We start from the raw sequence: 23,951 nt of genomic DNA, 5'->3' as shown, positions 1-23,951 counted from the left end.
AATTTTTGAAACAAAGTATTTGTCTCTTACAGTCAGTGGATAACGAAAGCATTCGAGCGCCCTATAAAACAAAATAACTTTTTTATAATTGCACCAAACGATCTCATTTTTTTATAATCAATTAGAAGTATTGGTTTATGAAATGATTTTTACAAAATTTAAAATATATGTTTTTGTAGATCTATGTTAATTATACACATGCTGAAAATTTCATCGAAATGGGGTTTGACGCAGGAAAAAACGACACGCATCGAAAGATGTACGATTTTGTGGATTTTAAAACTGATCAAAAGTCGTATAAAACTACGATTTTCATAATTTTTAACCGTTTGTAGCTGTTAATCGATTTCGATGAAATTTTCAGCATGTGTATAACTAACATAGATCTACAAAACATATATTTTAAATTATCTTTAAGGGCCCTAATATAAAAGTTTTAGAAAAATGCCATTTTTATCTTTGCATGTAACCTTGTAAATTGTAATTTTTTGGAAAATCTTTTTTGCATCTCATTTCATAAACCAATGCTTCTAATCGATTATAAAAAATTGAGGTCGTTTGGTACAATTATAAAAAAGTTATTCGGTTTTAAAGGGCGTTCTTCGTTGCTTCTAAAACTGGTACTGAACTTGTCACAGCGATTTACAGTTTGCATTACAAAAATGATTTAACATCTGCAATAAAAGCTTCCGCGATCAAGTGTCAAAAGTTGTACAACTAAATATAATAATTATGTATATTTCTCAGACACGGGTATTATCGGTAATGCGCTCGTTACCAAAAGCGAAGCAAAAAGGATGATTATCGTATCCCGCGGGTTTAAAAAGAACGAGTAATTATGCAAATACATTGTATGTATCAATTTGTTTCTGTTTCACGAAAAAATAATTGGTGCGAGTTTCGAAGATTGATGGGACCCTGAGCGTGTGTTGCATACAGTTTTATGGCTGTTGCAGTGAGAATTCCGGGCGTGCGCTTCTGATATTCGCCAGAAGCGAACTCGCGTGCGATTAAACGAGTAACTGTGAAACAGATTTTGTATCTTCCCGGCAGTGCAGCCTACATTGTAATACATGCGGATGAATATAAACTAAAATTACCGGACAGACGGAAGGATAATATCCCGTCCAAAGGATCGGAATTTACATATTTCATGTGCGGAATCAGTTTTAAAATTACGCACCGCGAAAGGGAGGCGAAAATGTTTCTACAATACCGCACAAAAGTATTGGGACAATGAAATTTTTACGTATAAATATCCACGAATATGGACAAAATTGAATTGAATGTTGAGTTTTCAAAGTACGTGTATGCATTTTATGCAATACGAGTATGTATAGTTTATGTAACATACATGAAGTAATTTGAAAGTGTAATAATAACGAAAATATATTTCCTGACCGGTACGTAGTAGTATATAATATTTTTTATTACATCATTTTGATTCATAATTAAAGTCCTCTCTTTAATTCCATGAATATATTCTCTGAAACAGCTTCCTCATTTTTTTTTATATTAAAACGATAAAGCTACATTTCAATGAATCTCTGCATGATTAAAAAGTACGTATATTCCAGGATTTTTTTATGTGTTTTGTTCGGCTGCGAGGTAACCCTTTAGAATTCTATGACCCTCTGTGCTTCGACCATTCCATGTAGAACATATACCTAAAAGGATGTCTGTGATTCTAATCACTCTGTACGGTACTGCCAGAGAGCTTTCAGATGTTTCTGTGGAAATACAGCGCCTTCTTTTTTAACAAAGAACTGAGGATTCCAAATATCTCCTTCTCCCACAGCTTACTTGAAGATGACACAGTGGCAGACAAGAGAGAGAGTTTAAAATTGGAATTTCTATATTAATAATAACTTTCGCTTTGAAATAAAGCGTTAACAACCCATTTTATCAAAGTCTTTTGCATTGTAATAATTACACTGCGGATGTAATGCATTTATGGCTTGTAAACATTTTCAAAAAATGCTAGAGTATTAAATTCGACAGGATTGAGTACGATTTTTATTTATTTCGGATCTGCAATTGCTATTACCATTGAAAATAGAAATTTATTTGGTACCCCTTTTTTAAAATATGTCTACAAATATTGAAAATTGCATAAACATCCGCGGTCCAGTAATAATATTAACAACTACATAATACACATTTGTCGATATTTATCTTCATTTCAGCGAATAATTAAGTTTCGAAGAATTGATTCGGGTCGTTTCCCTTTGAGGAAAAAAGAATTTAATAATCTCGTTGTTTTGGCTAAGTGCTCATACTAACTAAGAAACTGAACTAACCACTAAAAATTGCTGTACTATTATTCAAAATATTGTTTACATTATGAAATGCATATATTGGGATCTAACCAATTACTAAACATTTAAATATTGTATGTATGAGGTATTATATCAATTTCATGTCCATAAAATGAAAAAAATCATAAAGAATGTAATTATTCTAGGAAGTTCAAGTCTGTAGAAATAAAATGGAAATCATTTTAAATAGAATGTCTCATTGCAGACAGGTTTGCAAGGCTCGCAATGTCTCCTTTTCGATTAAAATTTGTTGAAACTTTCGAAGTGATCTAACAAGTCCTTCTCGAATTACTGGACCCTCGTAGCGAAGGTGGAAATAATTGATTACTCGATCTCGCAGTAATTAATGTGTTCTTGAGTCTGATGGAAGACCAAAAAGGGAAAGGTCAAACGCAACCTCGATTAAATGAAAGTTTGTAACTACTGCTACATTTCGAGTATCATTGCTGCTGACAGATTCATTGACTCAATTGAAATCGAATCGCTCGAACCACGCTAGCCAATTACACATTCATTCATTCGTTACAACGACCAAGGCCGATCGAAGCAGAAACGTAAACACATTTATTGCCTTGTTTGTAACTTCATCTGTTCCGCTACTATCGCGTCTGGTCACGTAAATACGGCAGCAAATAAACGTGTGCGTATAAGTATGAATTTATTTATTCAAAAGAATTTTTAGCAGATTTATTAATAAGCGCAAATTTTCAATTATATATTTAGAATTTCAACTGTGAACATATGTTTGTATACTGCAGTATTAAACAGCACATTGTGTTTGATTAATTAAAATGAAAATGTGATTGTACGTTCGTGTTTCTCATTGAACAGTTTGAAGCTCCGCCCGAGGTTATTATTTTACGTAATAATATCGAAAATTGTATTTTGTTCGATGGAAATGAAAAAATTGAATTTTGCAATCGCACTCGTGAAACGAGAAAAATTACACTGGCCAATATAAATTGTTCCTTTAATGAAACATCGTCGGGCGTCTGTAAATGTGAAAAATAAAAGCGCGTATAAAATCAAGTTACGTTTCAAAGCGAACTCGTTTAGCATGAAAATTATTATGCGAAAGTAATAATTGTGTCGAGAATGTATACATAAAGTCAACGTAAATAAAGTAATTAACATTGTTCAACGTAAATAAAGTTATTAACAAATTGATAAATACACAGCGGATTATATGTATTTAAGACAAAAATGAGTAGGTGAAATTTCACACGGTAATAATATTAAAAGAATTTAAAAACACTGTTGTATTACTTTCAATATTAAACATATGAAGAGAGAAAATAAATTTCTATTTGACTCCAGTTTGTTGCAATTCGGGAAGGATACATATTTTTATTTTACATAAAGATCAGCTGTCTCTTGATAAAGATCATGTTGATTGATGTAGACGTTATTATCTGTCATATAATGAATAACTATTATTATAATTCAACCCGATAGTATGTGCAATATTATAGATACAAAATATATTTAATAATCGACAGAAGATACACCATTACTTATCTGGATTTCCCGTTATGTAGAGCAAAAACAAGAAAAAAAAGACAGTAATTAAAAATAAAACCAGTTTGCTGTGCGTTCTGTAACGAGTGCTTTTAATTAATCCTTAATGGCTAATCAATAGCATTCCTACCACTCTATTTCATTTATGTACACAGGGTGGGGCACTTAGATGGGAACAGTTAATTATCTTCGTTATTTATAGCTCTCCGCCACAATTTCTCACAATCAGTGGGAAATTACGCTTTTTTAGAATGTGTTAAAGCTATGCGTATTCCTATACTTTACAGCTAAATAAATCATTAAAAGAATTTTTTTACTATATTGTGCTGCTTGCAACAATCTAAGTACAAGTTTGATAGCTAGTCAATCTTACTGCACACGTGGAAATTAAATTCTGTCCTCGTATAGATCGAACAGTAGTTTGAATTAACAATTATGCACGCACCTTAATTGCAGAATTGACTCACCCGATAAACAACGACGAATATAGTAAGAGACCAACCTACGCATCGTGAATCTAGTCTGGCCATTGAAATACTACTTGTAAACGGCCGTCTCTAGTACTGTAGAATAGTTTAGTATTCGTAGAATCGTCCCTAAACTTGCGTAATACATACATAATGCGAATGGGCCGTCGCGTCGCGTCGGACGCCGCACAGAGGGGCAAAGTTGAGGAGTTTTGCGTCAAAATCAAAGAACTTTTGATAGAAATGAGATAGAACGATGATTTTCTTAAAAATTAAAGTTGAATGAAATTGTGAAAGTGGATGAAATTGTGAAAGTGGATGAAATTGTGAATTTGATCTTTCAAAATCCAAGATGTTCGACCAAGAAAATTTTCAAGATACGCTATTAAGGAAATTGCCAACATATACAGGGTGTCCCAGCTAACTGTACCACCTTGAATATCTTTGCTGTTTTTAAAGGTACGTCAAATGTTTGCAGGACTAAGTCGAATGGTAAAATGGGGCTCATACGATACCAAAACATTTTTGTTTTTATGTAATTTTTTTTAGAAATATGAAGGTCACCTTCATTTTTTTAAATGAAGCCTCCCTCTCTCTCTCTCTCTCTCTGCTGAATTGTCAATCGGTTTACCCTTGAAACCATTGGAAATGATTTTCGGTAGAATTCGCTACCACGAATTTTGCGGCCGCATACCTCATTTTGTGACGTAGGTACAACAGGATACTAAGCCGACCGCCACACGTCCTGCATGACACAATCCAGCAGGATGCACGATCGAATTTGCGAGCTTATAATCGTCGAGCAAACCCCACGTAGATAGAATGTGCTCGCGAAACCGCACTCTAAAAGCCCGCAGTCCACTTTATTGGAAACTCGGTGCAACAAAGAGCACGGCCAGAAGCGAAATTTTGCCCGGTGACATTCACGCGCAACTTTAAAATACCTTTCCGAATAAAAGAGGTTATACACAACAGCGAATCTGGCACACTTCGACGCGTCTTCTACTTTGAATCCTACATTTTTAAAGTGTACAGATACGTTTTTCACCGTGTCCCCGTGCTTAACACTTTGCTGACCGGCCATTTCAAGCCAAAACCAGCCAGCACAGCTAAAGACATAAAACACAAGCATATCGTACTTGCTCCAATTACTTGTTAATTCATGAATTATTTTTTATCTCAATTTGAAATGTTCTAAATTAAAGACTGGAATTGCGAAGATTGTAGTGCCAAAATGAAATTTCCGAGGAGGATCTATGCAAAACTTGTGAGAATAGAATTTATTTCACACACAGAGACACTTAAAAAATTACAATTTGTAGTTAATATAACTTGAAAAGAAGATATACGACTTTAAACAAACGGGAAAACATAGCAAAGTGAGGAAAAAAATATTAGGACATCAGAAAAGTGGAAAAAATGAAAATACACTTGTCGTTTACTTGAAAGAGGAACAACAAACTAACCAGGGAGTCAGTCAGGGAACTTTTTCAGCCTTGTTTCATTTCATTGGTATGCCTAACAGTATTTTTAAATTCTTCTAATATTTTTTAACTGTTTCAAATTACAGCTACACATTTTCCTCGCAAATGTGTGTAATCATTAGCTTGTAAAATCATCCCTTAAAATATTTGTTAGATTGACTCGAACACCCTGTATACAATGGAGGCTGCACAATACGAGGGGAAAACTTTCTCTGAAATGTAAATCTATTTTTATATGGCTATTTTATCAAACATGACAGGAAAACTCGCTCGAACAGGTCTCATGTGTGTAAAATACTATACATATAAATGCCATTAATGTTTATCAACGATGTTGTTCCTTGCGCGTTCATAGAAGAATCGTTTCATTAAACGAAATCTCGGACGTAATACTTAGGAACACTTTCTAAACATAATTTTCAACAGGCTGAGCACTTCATTCGAGTATGCTCTCGACTACTAAGATATAGTAATATAATCCCCGTTCAGGAAAGCGTCCAACTTTCATATCCTGGAAATAATGAAAATAAGCGTAATATTTTCTGCCCTAACGATAAGTTGGATTAGAAATGCGATTAATAATATTTCCATTAAAATAATTTTGAAAAATATATAATAAATATTATGCATAATAACCGGTGGTGATTATATATAATAACCGGCAAACTTAGGATTAATCACATTTACCGTAACATGTATACTAAATAAAATTGCAATTAATGAAGTATAAGCATAGTCTATTTTATTCGAAAGTGTTCTGCCATCTTCAGTGCATTAATATTTATTGTTGTTATATGTTACTATAAAAAAGTTCTAATCACTGAAACCGTAAAATAAATTTTGTACCCGAATTGCAACAACAAACTGGGGTGAAATAGAAAATTTTCTTTCTCCAATAGACTGAATATAATATAATAGCATTTTCAAATTCTTCTATGTTTTAACTGTTTTAAATTACACCTATTCAGTTTTGTCAAAAATAGATAAAATCCGTTATCTAGTCATTACTCATCCCCCATATTTATTACTGTCAGTTCATATAAAATATAGGCAGGTAATAGATCGTTAAAACTAGATGTTCCCTTTTCGCAGGAAACATTAATGAACTTCTTAGTCGTTGTAAAATGTAATACAACGCGCATTAAAGACACGCCGTATAAAGCAAGTGCTCTCGATCTTGGTACTCGGAAAAATTTCACCGAGTGAAACCTTGTGACGCCTCTCTGCCTTCCTGTCCGAGCATTGACGACCTCGTTAGATCAATTTGCTAACGTTTTGCACCCACAAACCGACCGTTATTATACCGCCGATAAATTGATGGCGTGGGTCGCGTTGAATAAACAGGAAATTAGAAACGTATTCCTGCTGGCTGACGCTTTGCTTATTTTATTGGGTTTCATTGGAAAATTACGGTTCCAAATTGGACCAATAAAGCCGAGCGGAATTGATCCGAAAATTGTACGCGAATTTGTTGTTTGACGTAAACACCTGTGTTGTTTCACGATTATTCGAATAAACAAAGATAATATAGGTAAACATAATGTAAACATTTTTTAACCTGTAGAAACGTAATCGCCAATTTTACGCTGCATTGCTCAAATAAATATTATATGACTGTACCTGGACGAAAAAGACGACGAATGAGAAACATGTTGACAAAAATAATATTTTTCACATAATAATAATGTCATCAAGGGCAGCATTTTGAAGGACTTTTCCCGACAATGGACACAGAACACGCGTCCATTTTATTACTCGACAAGTACGAAACACTTCGGCTTGATTCGGAAACTTTCGGATTACTTCGGCATCCCTGTCATACGTACAGAGTTTACTTTCTTTACAAATACAATGCCTTTCACGAATGTAGCGAACAAAAGTTTAAGACCGCTCTAAAGAAGACGATAACTTTTTTAATATTGTACTATACGATTTGAACTTTTTTGGGAAGCTAGAGCAATTAGTTTTTTTTTACTAAAGGATGTGAAAAGAAATTTTTTAAAAAATTGCAATTGATCGGAATTGTTGAAAAAATACTAAAAGTTGATTTTTAACTTTTTTATGTGGGCCCCTACACTGAAAATTTAAAAAATACGTTTTGTAGATCTGTGTCAATTAAACATATTTTGACGAAATTTTCAGAATATGTTTAATTGATACAGATCTACAAAATGTACTTTTTAAATTTTACCACGTTTTTATTAGCTCGCTTTCTTGTTTGTTTGTTTGTCTGTCTGTTTTTCAATATAGGCCCACATAAAAAAGTTAAAAATTCAACTTTTAGTATTTTTTCAACAATTCCGATCAATTGCAATTTTTTAAAAAATTTCTTTTCACATCCTTTAGTAAAAAAAAAACTAATTGCTCTAGCTTCCCAAAAAAAGTTCAAATCGTATAGTACAATATTAAAAAAGTTATCGTCTTCTTTAGAGCGGTCTTAAACTTTTGTCCGCTACTGTAATTGTAATTATCTATTACTGTATCTAATCAACACGGAACTTATTAATCGAAACACTCAATGCCCAAAATGTAAACATATTTTAACGTATGTCGTATACAATAGAGTTTGTTAGCGGGACACAGAACACGCGTCCATTTTATTAATCGGACATGAAACACTTCTCGTCTTGATTCAGAAACTCTCGGATTGCTTCGGCATCCCTCTCATACGTAAATACAGAGATTACTTTGTTTACATCACCTATCGGCCGAAAATCTTACTAATTAGCTTCGTCTACTGACCGTTCGCAAAAACAACAACGTGACGATCAACTCCGTCAAGTTCAAGTCTACTCTGCTCAAGCTCAAACATACAATTTCAATATCAGTGGTGACGCAAGAATCGGTAAAAGCTTATAAAATTGGCGGTCGGTCGTCGAGGCGCGAAAAGCACAAGGAATGCTCCGTACGATAAGACTTACCCAGTATCCCCGATGTAATCCAGCATCCGTATCTTCAGCATTTCCAGGGGGATCACGTGGAACGTCACATACACGACAACTCTAAAGAGAACCGGGCGGTCGGTGGCTCCTGGGAACCGCGGAATCTTTGAGCTCGTGTAGCGAGTAGCATGGAACGAGGAAGGTGGCCGATATCGAAGAACGTTGGTATATAGACTCTAATGCGAGGAATCAAACGGTATCACGTCCCCGAAGCCTCGAATCGAAAACGCTTGTACGTGACTCAGCCTCGTTGGACGTGTGTAGTGTTGTGCGGTGTGTATGGCATACGCTGTATGCACTCGACGGATGTTTCAATCGCGTTATCGTCCACACTCGAATCCGTCGCGGTCTCTCGTGCCGCCGCGGCTGTGCCCCGTGTATCTTCTTCACCTTTTTCTCGGATTCCTTCGCACACGCTTCCTTCGAATCGCCGACGAACCACGCGCCAGCAAATTATTTATCCAGCTCCGGCCACAGCAGCCTGCGCGCCTCGTTCCCGTACGTAAATACACACTCGTTTTACAGCCGTTTTACAGTCGCGCGCGCGCGCGCGCACACACACACACACACAGCACCGCACTCCTCGAGCCGATCTTTGCACTCAATCTCACTCGCGATCCTCGCGTCCAATGATTAATCTCGAAATTCGAGCTTGGACACGATGTATGCGGAACCAGGGTCCTGCGAGCGATACTCAATTATCCAACGTGTCACATTTAGCCGGCGTAACACTGTTCCCCATATTTGTACCGCGGAGAAACACGGGCGACCTCGTTTCAGCTACGACTTCGGCGAGCATTTATTCGGTGCTCTGTCGGACGACGGAGAATGAACACAATGATTTTTCAAATGCAGTAGAACCTATTGCAAGAACCGCGATCGGAAACCGCGTGGAGATATCGAGGTTCTGCAATGAGATCACGTTCAGATGTATGAACCTTGCTTACAAGTGACACTAGCCAACTGATACTCACTGATTTGAATGAAATTTTTTGAATGAAATTACTTATTAAACACCGAAAAATATTAAGGATGTTCTGCAGGTACGATGGGAGACTAAAGTACAAGAAATTCGAAATCCATCAATACATGGCAATGAAAGCCCCATTCATGAGTATATTTTGCATTAAACTTTTGCGAATACTGTAAATTCTCTATAGACTTCTCTATAGACTAAAATCTTTTCACGGTAGATGCGAAAAAAATATCCCCTCCAACTTAATACACTGATCTCGGCTCGGTATATCGGTGTGAACCACTACTAACGCGGACGCATTTTTCTGATTAAAATGATACCAAACACGATATAATTTAAACAGAATTTAGTGGTTTAATTGACGATGAAAGTTTCGGGCGCAAGGAAGGACAGCGTATAGACAAGAAAGAGACGCGGAGAGTCGCAGTCGCGCCGGCACAGTTCAAAGGCCCGCGCGTGGTCTCGCTTTACACGCGCTGTCCTTCTCTACGTTCTTCTCTTGTAATAGACTAGACAATTATCCTAACAAATTAGTTAAAGACCTACTCAGCCAACCTATCCAGAAGATTACACAGGAAACACTCCACCGACATCTGTCTCCGAGAATAGAACGTCACACAGTAGAGTAGAACCTTGACAAGTGACAAAATTTTCTTCATCCCCTTCCGCTTAGCTGTAAAAACCCTTATAACTCGAAATAAATCATTTATTGCGTGTCACGTGATGTATTTCACCTCTACAACTCGAATTCAGAAGAACTCCGACCTCTACAAGTCAAAGTTTACTTCTACGTACCAATTAATCGATTAAAGAGGAACTTAAATTTCGTCTGTAAATCTGTAGAAAGCGTCTTTTGTAGCATAAAGATAGAGATAGAGTAAACACAAAAGTAAGTCGTCAAACTTTCACGATCAATCCATCTCGATATATTTTGTTGTTTCAAAAATATATATCGATGACCTTGAAAACTATGAGAAAAAAACACCTGTGGGATACTGACCACTCGATACAATTCAAATTACACATAGAGAATACTTTGTTAAAATTAAAGAAGATATTCTGGGGGGGGGCACTTAAGTGAGTCACCCTATATATGTATAATCTATTTTATACACGTAAAACTTTCTTCAATCCCGGTATCACACTTGCCTTAAGATGCTGACATCCGTATGTACGTAAAAGCGACAAAAAATAACTGGACTTCGAGCCCGAGCAAAGCAAAAAGATGAAGACCGTCCTTCATCGAAAAGAGAACAAGGATTCTTGAAAGGAAAAGCGAGGATCCCGTTGAATGTGTTGTCTGTGGCATTTGTTCTGTGAATCCGTAAAAGGATGGATTAGGTGCTTAGAATGTCACGACTATGCGCGTACACATGAGCCGGAGCACGATAAAGACATCGCTTGTGCTGTGACTCTGTTAAACAGTTGCATCGTACAGTAGACATTGTCGTTATCCTACTGTCTACTGTTATTAATTTGCGCTTTCTGTGTTTAATTTGTTTGGAACATATTAACAAGAAGTACCTATGTACATATTGATACAAGTCAAAAAATGGCAATTTTGAGGTTATGTCATTGAAAGATATGTATGGAGTGCCCCAACATACACGAAAAGCGTCACATCTCTATCTCGCAATTTATCATACTTATTTGAAACGTAAGAGAAGCTTAAACTATTTCAATATAGGTTTTATAGTATTCTTTAAGTTGATCTTTCCCAAATGCTGCATTTTTGAGTTGTGTCACTGTTCTTGCGGGGGTGGGATATAACGTTTTCTTAGTACATATTCCAGCTTCTCTAACTGTGACAACGTTTTCAAGAATGCACACGAAATTGAATCTGTTCGGCACAATTTCCTGTCAGCGTTTATCTATTAGGTTTTAAAAGTTTATCAAATTTTTTTAGTTATTGTTAAAAGATGTAAATTGGTGTTATTATTAAAAGATGATTTTTAAGCTCCTTTTTCATGCAGGCTGGTCATCACATACTATCACTTCGATTTACACGACTATTAATATTCCTAGCGGAGAATGATTCATGTAGAGTTGAATGGTACCAAGAGGCACATAGTTTTTATGTAGGTGGACGTGTGGAGGACATACGAAGGTCATTAACTTTTTCTTTAAATAGAAATTGATATTCTTTACAAGAAAGTGTTAACTTACTTACGTGAAAAAATTATTTATTGAAGAGATACGATAGGTATCAATGTGACAATCGTTTACAAAAAAGTTAATGACCTTCATTTGTCCTCTACACGTTCACCTGCAAAAGAACTATTAACGTCAGAACTGATACTATGTACTTAATAATAGTCTAAGAATAATAATAGTCATGTAAATCCCACCCTGTGTAACATATAATCATTGAGAATCCTAGTATTATTATATAATACATAGGCGTCCAGTAAGCAAAGTTTTAACATAAGAAACCTGTTAGAGAAAAGGGGGATATCGACAGTTATAAAACAAGAATGCTACGGAAACATAATTGAAGTGGTAAAGAGGGTTCTACTAGATCATCTTTACAATAAATATGAATAGAATAATGGATCCATAAATGAAATTTGATGTATACACGTATTTCATGAAATATTCATTTTACTACAATAATAGTATCTCTTTATACTTTTAAACTCTGGAAGATAAGATTAACCGTTTGGTTACTGCATGTTACTATAGCGGTTTCCCGTTAAGTGATCTTTAAAGGTGAAACGCGAATACAGTAGCTCTCTTTTGCAGATTATTTCTACAACTAGATCGTGGATATAATATTTATACAATTTCCAGTGTTTAAATAGAAAATTTGGAAAATCGATGGTCGTTAGAATGGATACAAAATTAGGGATAGCACAAAACTGGCACTGAGAATTATGTTACAATTATTATTTCATTGTTTTCCGTAGTGAAACATGCATAAATATTCATTAAACGTACAATAATGTATTGTATACATTATAGTACTAAAATACGCTCGTCACCTTAGCAAATAATATTTCGTTTATTTGTTCGCGAGATTATATTTTCATAATACCTACGGTAGGATCACAAATATCACCAGTGACATACATTAATAAATTATGGAATGAGAACGCCGCGATCTCACGAAATTTAATTTTCATAAATATAGATCGATGGAAGCTAATTTGAATTGAATTAAATTCAGTTTGCACGTTCCGGAGAATGTGAACCTTATTGTTTGCTGGCATCGTAAATACCTTTCCATTCAGTTTTATCTTGTAACGTACGCTTCGTTTACAGATAATAATCGTCTGAATTAATTGTGACAGTTTGATGATAAACTGTTTCAATTTTTCTCGAGTGTTTAAACAGTTTAAACTTGTGCTAGCTCCTCTCCGATTTCAAAGCTCCTCTCACTTCAAACCTAACCAAAATTCGTTTAAAATGGCGGAAGTCGCTGTAATGGAACTAACGATCTTTTTGCAAATACATAACTAAAACACTAAAGCTGACCGTCAAAAACTTTCAAGGGAAATGTTGTTCAAAATGGTGACTTTTTGACAACGTACTTCAATGTGATGGAAACCTGAGAGGAGGACCCTAATCGCGACAAGTTCACCAAAATCAGAAGTATATGTACATAATATAAACTAGCACGATTTGTTTGTCAGGGTTTGACCCTTCGGATTTTTAACACACTAAGTTCTACTCGTGCATGTAAAGTTGCACGTAACTATACCTGCGTTTAGTTGTCTCAGAATAACTTTATAGTTATAACGAAGTACATCGGTTCGCGAGTGTAACACGACTTCGATAGCGAAACGACGCGACGCGCTACGGTAATAATAGGTAAAGTAGTACAAATGGTCAGACCTACATCCTACTTTATAACTTCTTTATGACTTCCCTCTTGGCCACATTTTCTGTGTTCCACGTTAGTATGTCTCCTGTTTCTTGTCTCTACTTTATAGAAATCTTGTGCTGATGAAACTATGCGAAAAGTTCTAGTCAGTATGATATCGGCACAATTAGCACACAATTAAAGCCATAAATAAATAAAAATAATAGTAAACGTTCAAAGACGTTTTAACTTTTCAATAGTTAATGTCGAGGTTGTCGCATTGGCAGTGAAAGTGTTAATAGTTTCAGGAAATGAAGAATAAAATAGACATTGCGAAGATTCGTATAAGCTATAAGAACTGTTTGACGATAACAATAGAGCGAGAAAGAGAAACGGTTGGAATATGCAATAGCAGATTTGAATAAACCGATAGACGCCGGTGCTGTTTTACATAAAATTATTACAAAAAAAGAAAAGAAGCCGAGTACACAAGTACGTTTTTGACCTGCTTTATGTAACTCGCTTTAGGAGGCAAAAGATAAAGCCGCGTATAAGTGAACGTTTCATCCGTATTATCGGAAACGGGAGGCGGCTTCGCCGAGCATAGTCATTTAAAGGAAGAGAAATCTTTACTGGCACGAGATCCAAGGAAGATTTCTATTGCAACATTTACATTTAACGAATGATCCACTTAAAGAAGTCGATCGACCGGCCGTGATTTATGCGGGGGAATGTTGCAAGGGGAGCACGGAGAATGGAAGACATTTCAATTACGTTATCGGCAAGCAGAAGCGGAGTCTGCGACCAGTGCAGTCGCATGACGGGGGCCCAACTTCTTCACCATCGAATCGTTTTCCAGTGTTTATCTCGGAACGGAATGATTCGCTCGAACGCGCGCTCGACGGCAAAACCCAATTTTACAATTCACATGCATCGAAACCTTCAGCGTCGCTGCGCTTTTCGAAATGCACGAGCGCGTCATCTTTCCAACGTTCCAACTACCTTATCGGCGTTTCAGGGTAACTGGGCTGACTTTAAATTTCCGCCAGACGTCCTCGCGACACTTGCGAATATCAATTACGCTGCTTCGCTATACTGGGTGTCTCGGCGAAATTCATTTAGTTTAAAACTGTGCCTGACATATTTTTCAACTTTGAACAAATATTGCGATGTTATTATAAGAGATATTGAATTGTTCTTTACAGCAAAAGATTCTGTAGACTTTCCCGGATACAGTGATATCCAATATTAATACATTACGATTGTTTAAACATGTTTAAATTATGATTTAAACATGTTTAAACAATCATTAAAGACAGAGAGACACCACTTTTGTACCAATTTTTGCGGATATTTTTGAATTTATCTAAAAAAATAGGGGTCCAGCGGAAAATCGAACTACACCACGCGAAAGAGCAGACTTTTATCTTGAGAAACCACCCTTTCAAGTTTGCGTGGTCGACGTTTTTTTCGAACCAGAAAGCAAAATATCTTCGCCCGACACGAGTCATCTTTTTCGAGTTAGAAAAATATAAAATCTGACATTGATATTGCAAAGGGTATGATGATAAACTACTCTGTTTCTGTTTACTACATATATTGTGAATGCATCTGGTCCTGCGGCGAGCGCTAGTTTGTTTTGACAGTATATTCGCAACATAAACTACTTCTCATCATCAAAATATACCATTCCAATTTCATTCCATCCAATTATGAAAATCATGTACTTCTAGTTGCGTACAGTTTCTCGGGGAATAAATAGTTAAACGGTTAAATTGTTAATCGAAGGGTCACGAAATGGTAAATAAATAAATGATTAGAGTAGTTAGCATTTGATTAATTTCCTCGGTTTAAATTGACCAGGAATGTAGTGATACGCATCCACGGTTGGGTAACAATGAAAATTCATTAATCGCGAACACTCTAGAAATTCAATTCTGTCGGAGGGAATATCTCATAAAATTTCACGCTAATTACCCCTTTCCATAAGTGCGTACTGTACATTTACAATGTACCGTACGTTCGCGGTGAACAGTGATAAACTTCGCTTCAGTTTAATCCGCGTAGAACTCGTTCCGAATCTTCCTCGAGAAGTGACAGAATTTCAATAAATGTCATTCAACGTTCCATCTTCTTCATTAGACAGTTCTGTTATTAAAATTTTGTTCGCTGCTATTCCGCATTTCTCATTCCGGGCGGAATTCAAACTACGAGGCCAAAGTTTGAATTTTATTACGAAAACTATCTTCACAAATTTAAGTTCTCTTGTTATTTGACAGAAATCAACAACGAGAGGTCGGAACGTTTAACATTAGAACGGTGCACTAGGAATGAATGTTTTTTGCATTACTTTATAAAAATAATAAGAATGTATCTACCCAAATATGTAGGCGATCCTTTAATAATAGTATATCCAAAGAAATACATAAACTTGTTGAATAATTTCTCATGGACGCGTTTTTGTGATCTCAAATTGTAGAATCAATTCTATTACTCTGATTCATCTGTCTAATTAAGGATGCAGATGTTAGTTGAAGTCAATGTACAATTGTACTATTGTACTTTTGTTTCTTTTGTAATGTTATTAATGTTAAAGTAGCACGGAAATTCGATTAGATTTCGTTTTAGTTAATCACTAGTTTTAGTTATTAGTATTAAAACTATGTAGCACGGAATCCAAAAAAACTACAATGATCATAGAGTCCCGCTTTCATCTAGTGAATTATTAACAACAAAGTATGTAGCTTGGAAGTGCATAATTGCAAAAACAATCTCAAGATAAGGGGTCAATTTCATATAAAAGAGTAGCAAGGAGTTGATTCCTCGAGATTTCTACAGAATAAATGAATTTATTGATTGCTGGGGAAAAGCAGTTTTATGGTTCGAGCGAACGTCAAAGAAAATATCTGAAATGAATCGGTTGAGGTTGTTCGGCAGTTGGTAACGTTAGCCGATAGAAATCTCGCGGGGCGGGGATATCGAGAAACGTCAACCGCTTCGTAGCCAGGATGTCGTACAATCAGGCGTCCCCTTTGAGAATCACGTTGCATCAGTTTTTGCCATTGGTTCTTTCGTCGTGTTTCGAGATCAGGCTCGTTATTGGAGCATAATCTAGGGGGTAGGTTTACCGTTCAACAAGACCAGTGTGTCCAAGGTTCGCTCGTTACGCGTTTCGCCGAATCACGTCCCCGCGATTACACGTCCCAAGATATATCAAGATCCCGTTATCGTTTGCGATCGATTAACTCCGCTGATGTAGTTCTCGGACATAGGCGGCATCGGCTTCGGTATCGGCTTCAGCTTCGGCCGAGCGATTGCGGACACGGAAGGAACTTTCTTATTCCTGTGTTCCTTTTTCTGCGCTTAGGAGTCTTCTAGCACATAGTGGCCACTGGCCAGTCGTTGCAGTCGTTACAGTCTGCTGGGATCGCCGTGGCCACTCGAGAACAGTTTGCTCGAGAAACACGCGATGACACTAGACTATTCCTCTCATTATCCTCTCTTCCTTCCGACCACATTCAGAATTACTTCGGGACATTTACGAGATCCTCCAGCAATGGTATGTACAGTGACTTCAAAAACCAGGACAGAAATGCACGGTTCTCTTCCGTTGTTAGAAAGATTCTGTTCGAACTTATCTGTTCCGTTCAACCCATTAACCCTTAACTAGTATACTGGGAACTCTCGCGGCTAGACAGCGGATCTTTATGCTAAATAACAATTTTCTACCCGAATCGCGACCATCTGGGGTGAAATGGAAATTAACTTTATTCCTTAAGGATGTTCTGGAGGTACATAAAAACGCAACAAAATTTTTGAAAATTTAACAAGATATAATTCGTAAAGTTTGGGTTCGATTCACTGCACCGTTTAAGGATTATAGCAACTTAAAGTTTGCACATTTTAACACGTCCTCTTATGGAGAATTCATAAAATTCCACTTCAAACCCTATTTAAACCTTGAAAAAACGCAACTAGGAACTCAAAAATAAAAATATACTCATGAATGGCTTTCATTCCCAATATATTGATGGATTTCGAATTTCTTGTACTTTTGTCTCCCATTGTACCTCCAGAACATCCTTAATATGCGTAATAGGTTGAAAATAAATTAAAATCCGCTGTCCACTCACGACCCTAACGATGACAAAGAAAAACGGGTCTTAGATAAAAAGTAAATTAGTTTAGGAGTTGTCAATTTTTTGTGCTATGGGGCCCTATACATATGTAGTAGTATGTCACGAACTTTGTCTACCCTGGCGACCATTGAAACGGACAGACAGATGTCGGTGGTGAGTCGAACGTAAACAGTGCGTACTGCCAACAAACAACGTGACGCGACCCAGTCGTTCGGAATTCGTTCAGCTCCGTTTTTCCCGCGCACGTGTCTATTTTCCAGCGCGATAGACCTAATGGCAAGATGTTCGTTTGAGCGTTTGTGCGCGCGCGCGGAAGTCCGTAAGAAACGCACCACTTGTCTCGGCTGATATGAAAGTGCGATACGGACGGTTCTTCGCATTTTTACCGGCGTTGTTCTCCGAAACCCATCAGCAACGGCGTGTTTCCGTCCGCCCCCCTTCTCTCTCTTGCATCAAGAGTCTTTTGTCATCGCGCTGGAGACACCTTTATGTACACGATCGCGATTCCGCGTTATTTACACTGATTCGTTCCTTTCGGCGCAACGCATTGTACCAAGTACATACATACGTTGTGGCTCGTCGAGCAGCCGCCGACAACCTCATCTGCTGGCCCGATAATTCCCGACGCAGCGCGCGATAAGAAGTCGCGATAAAAAAAAAAGGATTAATAGTCCGCGGCGCTGACCGCAGTCGTTAGAAAGCGCACGGGCGCGCCGAGCGGCTCGAAGCGTACTTACATGTTATTTTACACGAATTGCAAATGAACACGCGCGGACAGACCGAGAACAATTACCGTTAGAGCGATGCGGTAATTGCCGCGTGCCAAGTGACTCGTTATGACCGCGTGAAATCCGATTTTTCCAGCCCGTGGCGCGGCGGCTCGCCGAGACAGCCTGTTCGTTCGGCTATCTTGTCTCCGAGGAGATTAACCCAGTACGCTACATCTGCTAATACTAATTACTTGTCGTTCTAGCAATTACCAGCAACCGGCAGATAACATTGTTTGCCATCTGGTGAACCGCTTCGGAGCGCTCGCGCTCTGAACTCTGAAATCCGTAAACAATAACTTCACTCGAACACCAAAGCTATCGGCAGCTTACTTTTCTATTTAGCGGGATGATTCCTCGGTTAAAGTTTCTATCGATGGGACAACACGATTCTTTCTTTATCACTGGAGAACAGATTTGCCGCGATCAACTCTTCACCGAATACGATTGAACGATCGCACCACTATCTCTTCCCCGTCCCTTGTCACGGGACGCTTCGTTCGCACAGAGCAAAAAACGTTGACAATTTGATGAATTCACTTGTCGATCTATGTTAGCGGTTTTGCAACTCCGTTGGCTTTTTTCCCACAAACATACGTATCGAACACGGACACGATATGATACGATACGCGATAAGTACTGATCGGAGGATCGGAAGATCGACGATCCACGCGGACGCGGTACGTCAATCGGTGATCTACGAGCAACGATCGGTGACCGAGAAGCAGTCTGCTCGATCGGCACGCGCTACGCGATCTGACAACGGATCGAAGTGCCGTAGGACTGTTTTAGTGGCTGCTCAATGCATCGCCACATCGCCATCGCCAGTGGCAGTCGCTCCCTTCTCTCGATCTCCCACATCATCCTCTTTTCTCTTTCCCACTTAGCCGTGCACGCCGCCTCCACCTCCGCAACCACCTCCAGCCACGGCGTATGAAAGGCCGGTGGAGGGAACACGCTGTGTGCAAAACGCGCCGTCGGCTTAGCCGCTTGTAAACTTGTACCGTGTCACTCGTATTCCTGTTTGCGCGACTTATCCTTCAATTGTGCTCTAACGAATTTCATTGGGATGCGTCGCGGCGTCGATCGGAATGCCACCAGCAATCACGGCGGATTTAACGGGCCAGCCTGATGCCGCGGCTCCGAAAAATCGAGACCTTTTTAAAAATATATTGCCGCCTGAATGTGAGAACTAGGTAACTTGAAATTTGGACGTTTTGAGTTATCTGGTTCGTATTAAAGAAGAAATCAAGTAGAATTTGATGTAAAACTGGATAACTTACAATCTTACAAATGTCCACCGACCCAGAGATGTAGATTCTCTCCTAGGACGGATGACCATTACTTTTTATACACCCTGTACATGAAAACAAGTGCTGTATTTTAAGACTGATGATACTACCCAGCCAGTTAAGATGTATTGTTTTCTTAGTCTAGCAAGATAACAAAGAACCTCAATTCAAAGTTATCAACTGCAGTGAAACTTTGCAACTTTGCTCACCTATTGTGGGGTATCGGGAAATGTTCGACGCGTACTTTATTATAGCTGCCCGCTTTCGTGTACAGGGGGTAAAAATAATCTTGTGGTGTGAAAATTCTTCAAAATATCTTTGGAAGTGTATGCAGGCAAAATATATTTTAAGTAACGTAAACGAAACTTTTGTAGATTCTGTAGACTTTTGAAACAATTGAATATTCTTTATCCAAAATTTATCAATGTAGACTGTATATCAAATTATTAAACGATTTTCACATTACTTATCTATCATGGAAAAAAAGATGTAAAAATTTACAAGACTGTTTCAAAGAAAACAAAACTTTTTTATATTTCCATTAGTTCTAGATATTTCATGGAATACATTTCTGATTCCCAATTTTGGAGGCTTTTCGTATACGCTACTTAAAAGAATGAATATAGAATATTTTTCGATTCTCTACATACGCGTCTTTTGTTACAATGTGCAATTTCGATGTTGGATTTTCGTAAATATTGTTTCAAAGGGTAGATGCATTGAAAGTTATTAATTGTAGTGCGTGTATTTGCTCGTTTGAAAACTCTGTTACTGAAACATTCCATTACCGGTAAATCATATGTTATTTGCAGTGCTGCTGGAAATATTTATGCAATCACCCGAATATCGAACAGTGTGTCTGGTACACTCACCCTGCCATTAATACTGGAAAAGCAATTCCGTACAGTTTAGCGACATAACCGACTCGCATGATTTTATTTCGTTGATACATCTGTGAATATTACCAGTGCGTAACACATAAATCTAACATAACAGTATACAGGGTGTCCCAGCTAACTTTACCACTTTGAATATCTTTGTTGTTTTTAAAGATACGTCAAATGTCTGAAGGACAAAGTTAATTGTAAAATGGGGCTCATACAATACCAAAAAAATTTTTTATGTCATTTTTTTTAGAGATGTGAAGGTCACCTTCATTTTTTTAAATGGAGGGAGGTATTTTTTAATACATTAATCGATGCAGCTGGACATTTAAAAAAATAAACAATTTTCAAGCTCGATGCGGCACGTTTCTCCGTTCTTCGATCGATTAAAAATGCATAGATTATTTTTTTCGAGTAAATGCTATTCAGTTTAATGAGAGGTGTCAGAAAATAACACAAATCACTAATACAGCAGATAAGAACATCTTAACCTACCATAGTACAATTTCTTTCGGAATTGGATTTACTGCTTGTAATATAAACACATTTACCTGTTTCTTTTTGAAAAAAGAAGTGAAATTCCTTTATACTACTCTCGCAAAATATCAGATAAAGTTTGTGAAATTTTTGAAAGCTGATTATTGTTTTCCTAGGTTTCACTATAAATTATACATTCAAACGGCAGCCGTTATGCTTTCTGTATTTACTTATGCGGAAACCGAGATTCTTAACAGTATATTTTGCGCTACTTTTTTTTAATGAAAGCCAAACATGATATTACATCTATGGAATGTTTGCGGAGAAGTAATTTCGTCACAACGTACAGTGACTCGGATTAATATTCAGACGCATCTAAAAAAGACGATAACTTTTCTAATATAGTACTATACAAATAAAAATATATAGAATAAAGTTCACAGGCGACAATTACGTAGTGTGCACTTTCAATGGCAAACGAGCCCTTTCGCAGTTTCGTTTTCCCTATTATTCTTCCTCGCAAAGCGTTACCTCCACTTTCACTATCATTCTGATGAGAAGGTTCGCGAGCCGAGTAAAAGGATTGCCGTATGCAAGCATAAAATACCACTCGACAGCTGCAAAGAGTTTGTTCCGTATTATTTAGGTTTTTACCTTCCAACAGAGGAAGTAGCACTTTTCATTTCCCAGCAACTGCTGGCGCCCATTCTACACGGTCCATAGTATATGCGAGCACCATTCTCTAATTGTAAAATTCTTCAGTGCGAATAAACTACAGAAATTCTTGTTAAGCAATTCAACTCTTTTCTTCATTTTCATATGGCAGAATTTAGTACGATTTTAATTTATTTAAATCTGCAAATCACGGAAAATAAGATTCTATTTTATTCCACTTTCTCTTAAAATTCATCTATTATACAAAAATTGCATAAACATCCACAGTCACTATATAAAAATAAGGAAATAGTCAATAAATATAATGAACGACACATGTTTCAGCACATCCAAAAAATTCGAAATAAAAATTTGGAACACTTAAGGGAGTCCCTGGTCTATTATTGTATTTTTTGAATCAAGAAGAGGTTCCTTTTGAGATTTCTAGAATAACTTATCTTTTATTCAGGGAATATGTACAGATTTTTTAATTAAAAAATGGATGCTTGCTGAATGACATTCCTAATTCTCATACAGTATAGAGCAAGTCAGGGAGGGATGACCCACTTTTTCCAAAAATATCAGTGCATTGTAAATTCAATCGATATCTTCAGTAAGAAAAATGAAAACGTTTCCGGAAAATGTTTTATGATCTTTGAATGGAACCCCTGCAACAGTTCTACATCTTTTTCGAACATTAAAATAGACAATCTTTATAACTGCAACAAACTGGAGGGAAACAGAAATTTTTCTTGATATGTTTAATAGGTTCAAGATAATATACATAATAGTATTTTAAGATTTTTCTAATATTTTTACTATTGGATCACACCTACACATTTTTGTAATAAATCTATAAAATCCCCTGTTCAATTATGACTCATACAGCTGATTGCACGTTGTCGGGAATAAAAAATGTTTCTTACGTTGTCGCATAAAATAGGACAAAGATAATACGCGTGCAGACCTGTTCAGGTTTCCAAGCAATACGAACGAGTTCCTTGATTCGAAAAGAACGCGAGTCTCGTAATCGTGGTTTCCTCGCGAGAAAGAAGGAAATCAGGAAAAAAAACAAACTAACGGTCTTTCGTAACATGTGTACCACCGATCTTCGTCCAATCTTCGAGTCGGTCGCCGTAAACGAAGATACGAGTATTTGTTTGCGGTAGATTCCCTCGGGAAGCCATTCGGAGATAACGGATCCAGGAAGTTCTACTATATATTCGAGTATGGAAAAAAATTCTTTACCTTTCTTGGTATAGATAAAATACTGCTGAAATTTCAACAAAAAGAAAAGTACAACAGCCTCTTTATGACACTTCGTGAAACGTTCTTACACATGTCCAACACATGCTGTGTTTGCCAGCAAAATTCATATCTTCTTATCCTCTTTTACCTGGAAAAAAGCTTCCATTTTGCTCGTCGTGCACGGGGAGATTGTGAATTCATGGACAGAGCGCAGTTAAAGAAATTTCCTTTCGCGTTCTTGTTCCTTCTCCCGATTAGAGCGATACCTCCGAGCAGTTTACGGAGGACCGACCGAAAGAAGAAAAGAAAACAAAACTACGCACAGTGATTGAAAACGCGGACTAAATTCATTATAAATGTACATTATTAGTTACAAACACAACGGTTTTTACGGGTTTTTGGGTCGTAGAATCTGATTCTGCTATTGTTTTTTTACAAGTATGAAAACTACCCTCGTAAAGCTACCCCCATCGGGGTGGTTTTACCCTGAAATTTGAGGATTTGCTTCAGAATGTGATTCTATGAAAATAATGTTGCATAAATATTAGGTTGGGGAAAAAGAAATCCATCATTTCTCCGCTTGAGATAACTTAAAAATAATGGATTTCTTTTTCCCTAACCTAATATGTCCTCGGAACTTAATAGTGAAAGAGTTATTGTTAACGAAAGTTAAATTTCCATTGATTTTGACGTTGTGTACAATAGTGAACACGAGTGTCAAATCAGTCGATTAAGAAAAATATTTAAGTGAATTTCTAACGTTTTTAAATAGCTAATAACAAAAATCCCAAACTCGTTACCTTTACACCTCAGCATCTGATCGACATTGGGCAGATCACCCTACAGTATTATGAACAAATGGATAGATAAAGATCTATCTGTACACGCATTATTCTGATTATAAAGCATCGAGTTTTCCAACCGTAAATTACAACCTAAACAAAAATATCGTGTACCTCTGTAAGGAATACTTGTTGCAAAGG

General features: G+C 37.0%; 1 protein-coding gene across 8 annotated transcripts in view; it reads right to left on the bottom strand.

The window, feature by feature from the left end:
* The window catches only part of LOC143213626 (rap1 GTPase-activating protein 1), a 159,036-nt gene that overhangs the window by 120,726 nt on the left and 14,359 nt on the right, over positions 1-23,951 (bottom strand). The window contains exons 1-3 of one of the 8 annotated variants that reach the window (XM_076433678.1): positions 18,747-20,784; positions 18,627-18,692; positions 8,709-9,540 (exon numbers count right to left, since the gene is read on the bottom strand). The exons of 1 other annotated variant lie outside the window; for it this stretch is intronic. In XM_076433678.1, the coding sequence (XP_076289793.1) occupies positions 8,709-8,749 (41 nt within the window). In that variant the 5' untranslated portion in view covers positions 8,750-9,540; positions 18,627-18,692; positions 18,747-20,784. Of the gene's footprint in view, positions 1-8,708; positions 20,785-23,951 lie in introns of those variants that run through there. 6 more of the 8 variants (XM_076433672.1, XM_076433673.1, XM_076433674.1 and 3 more) reach the window with 6 other exon arrangements.

Source organism: Lasioglossum baleicum, chromosome 11 (assembly GCF_051020765.1).
Source record: "Lasioglossum baleicum chromosome 11, iyLasBale1, whole genome shotgun sequence".
NCBI lineage: Eukaryota > Metazoa > Arthropoda > Insecta > Hymenoptera > Halictidae > Lasioglossum > Lasioglossum baleicum.
Note: the sequence above shows the minus strand (reverse complement) of the source record. Positions and strands in the feature narration are given on the sequence as shown.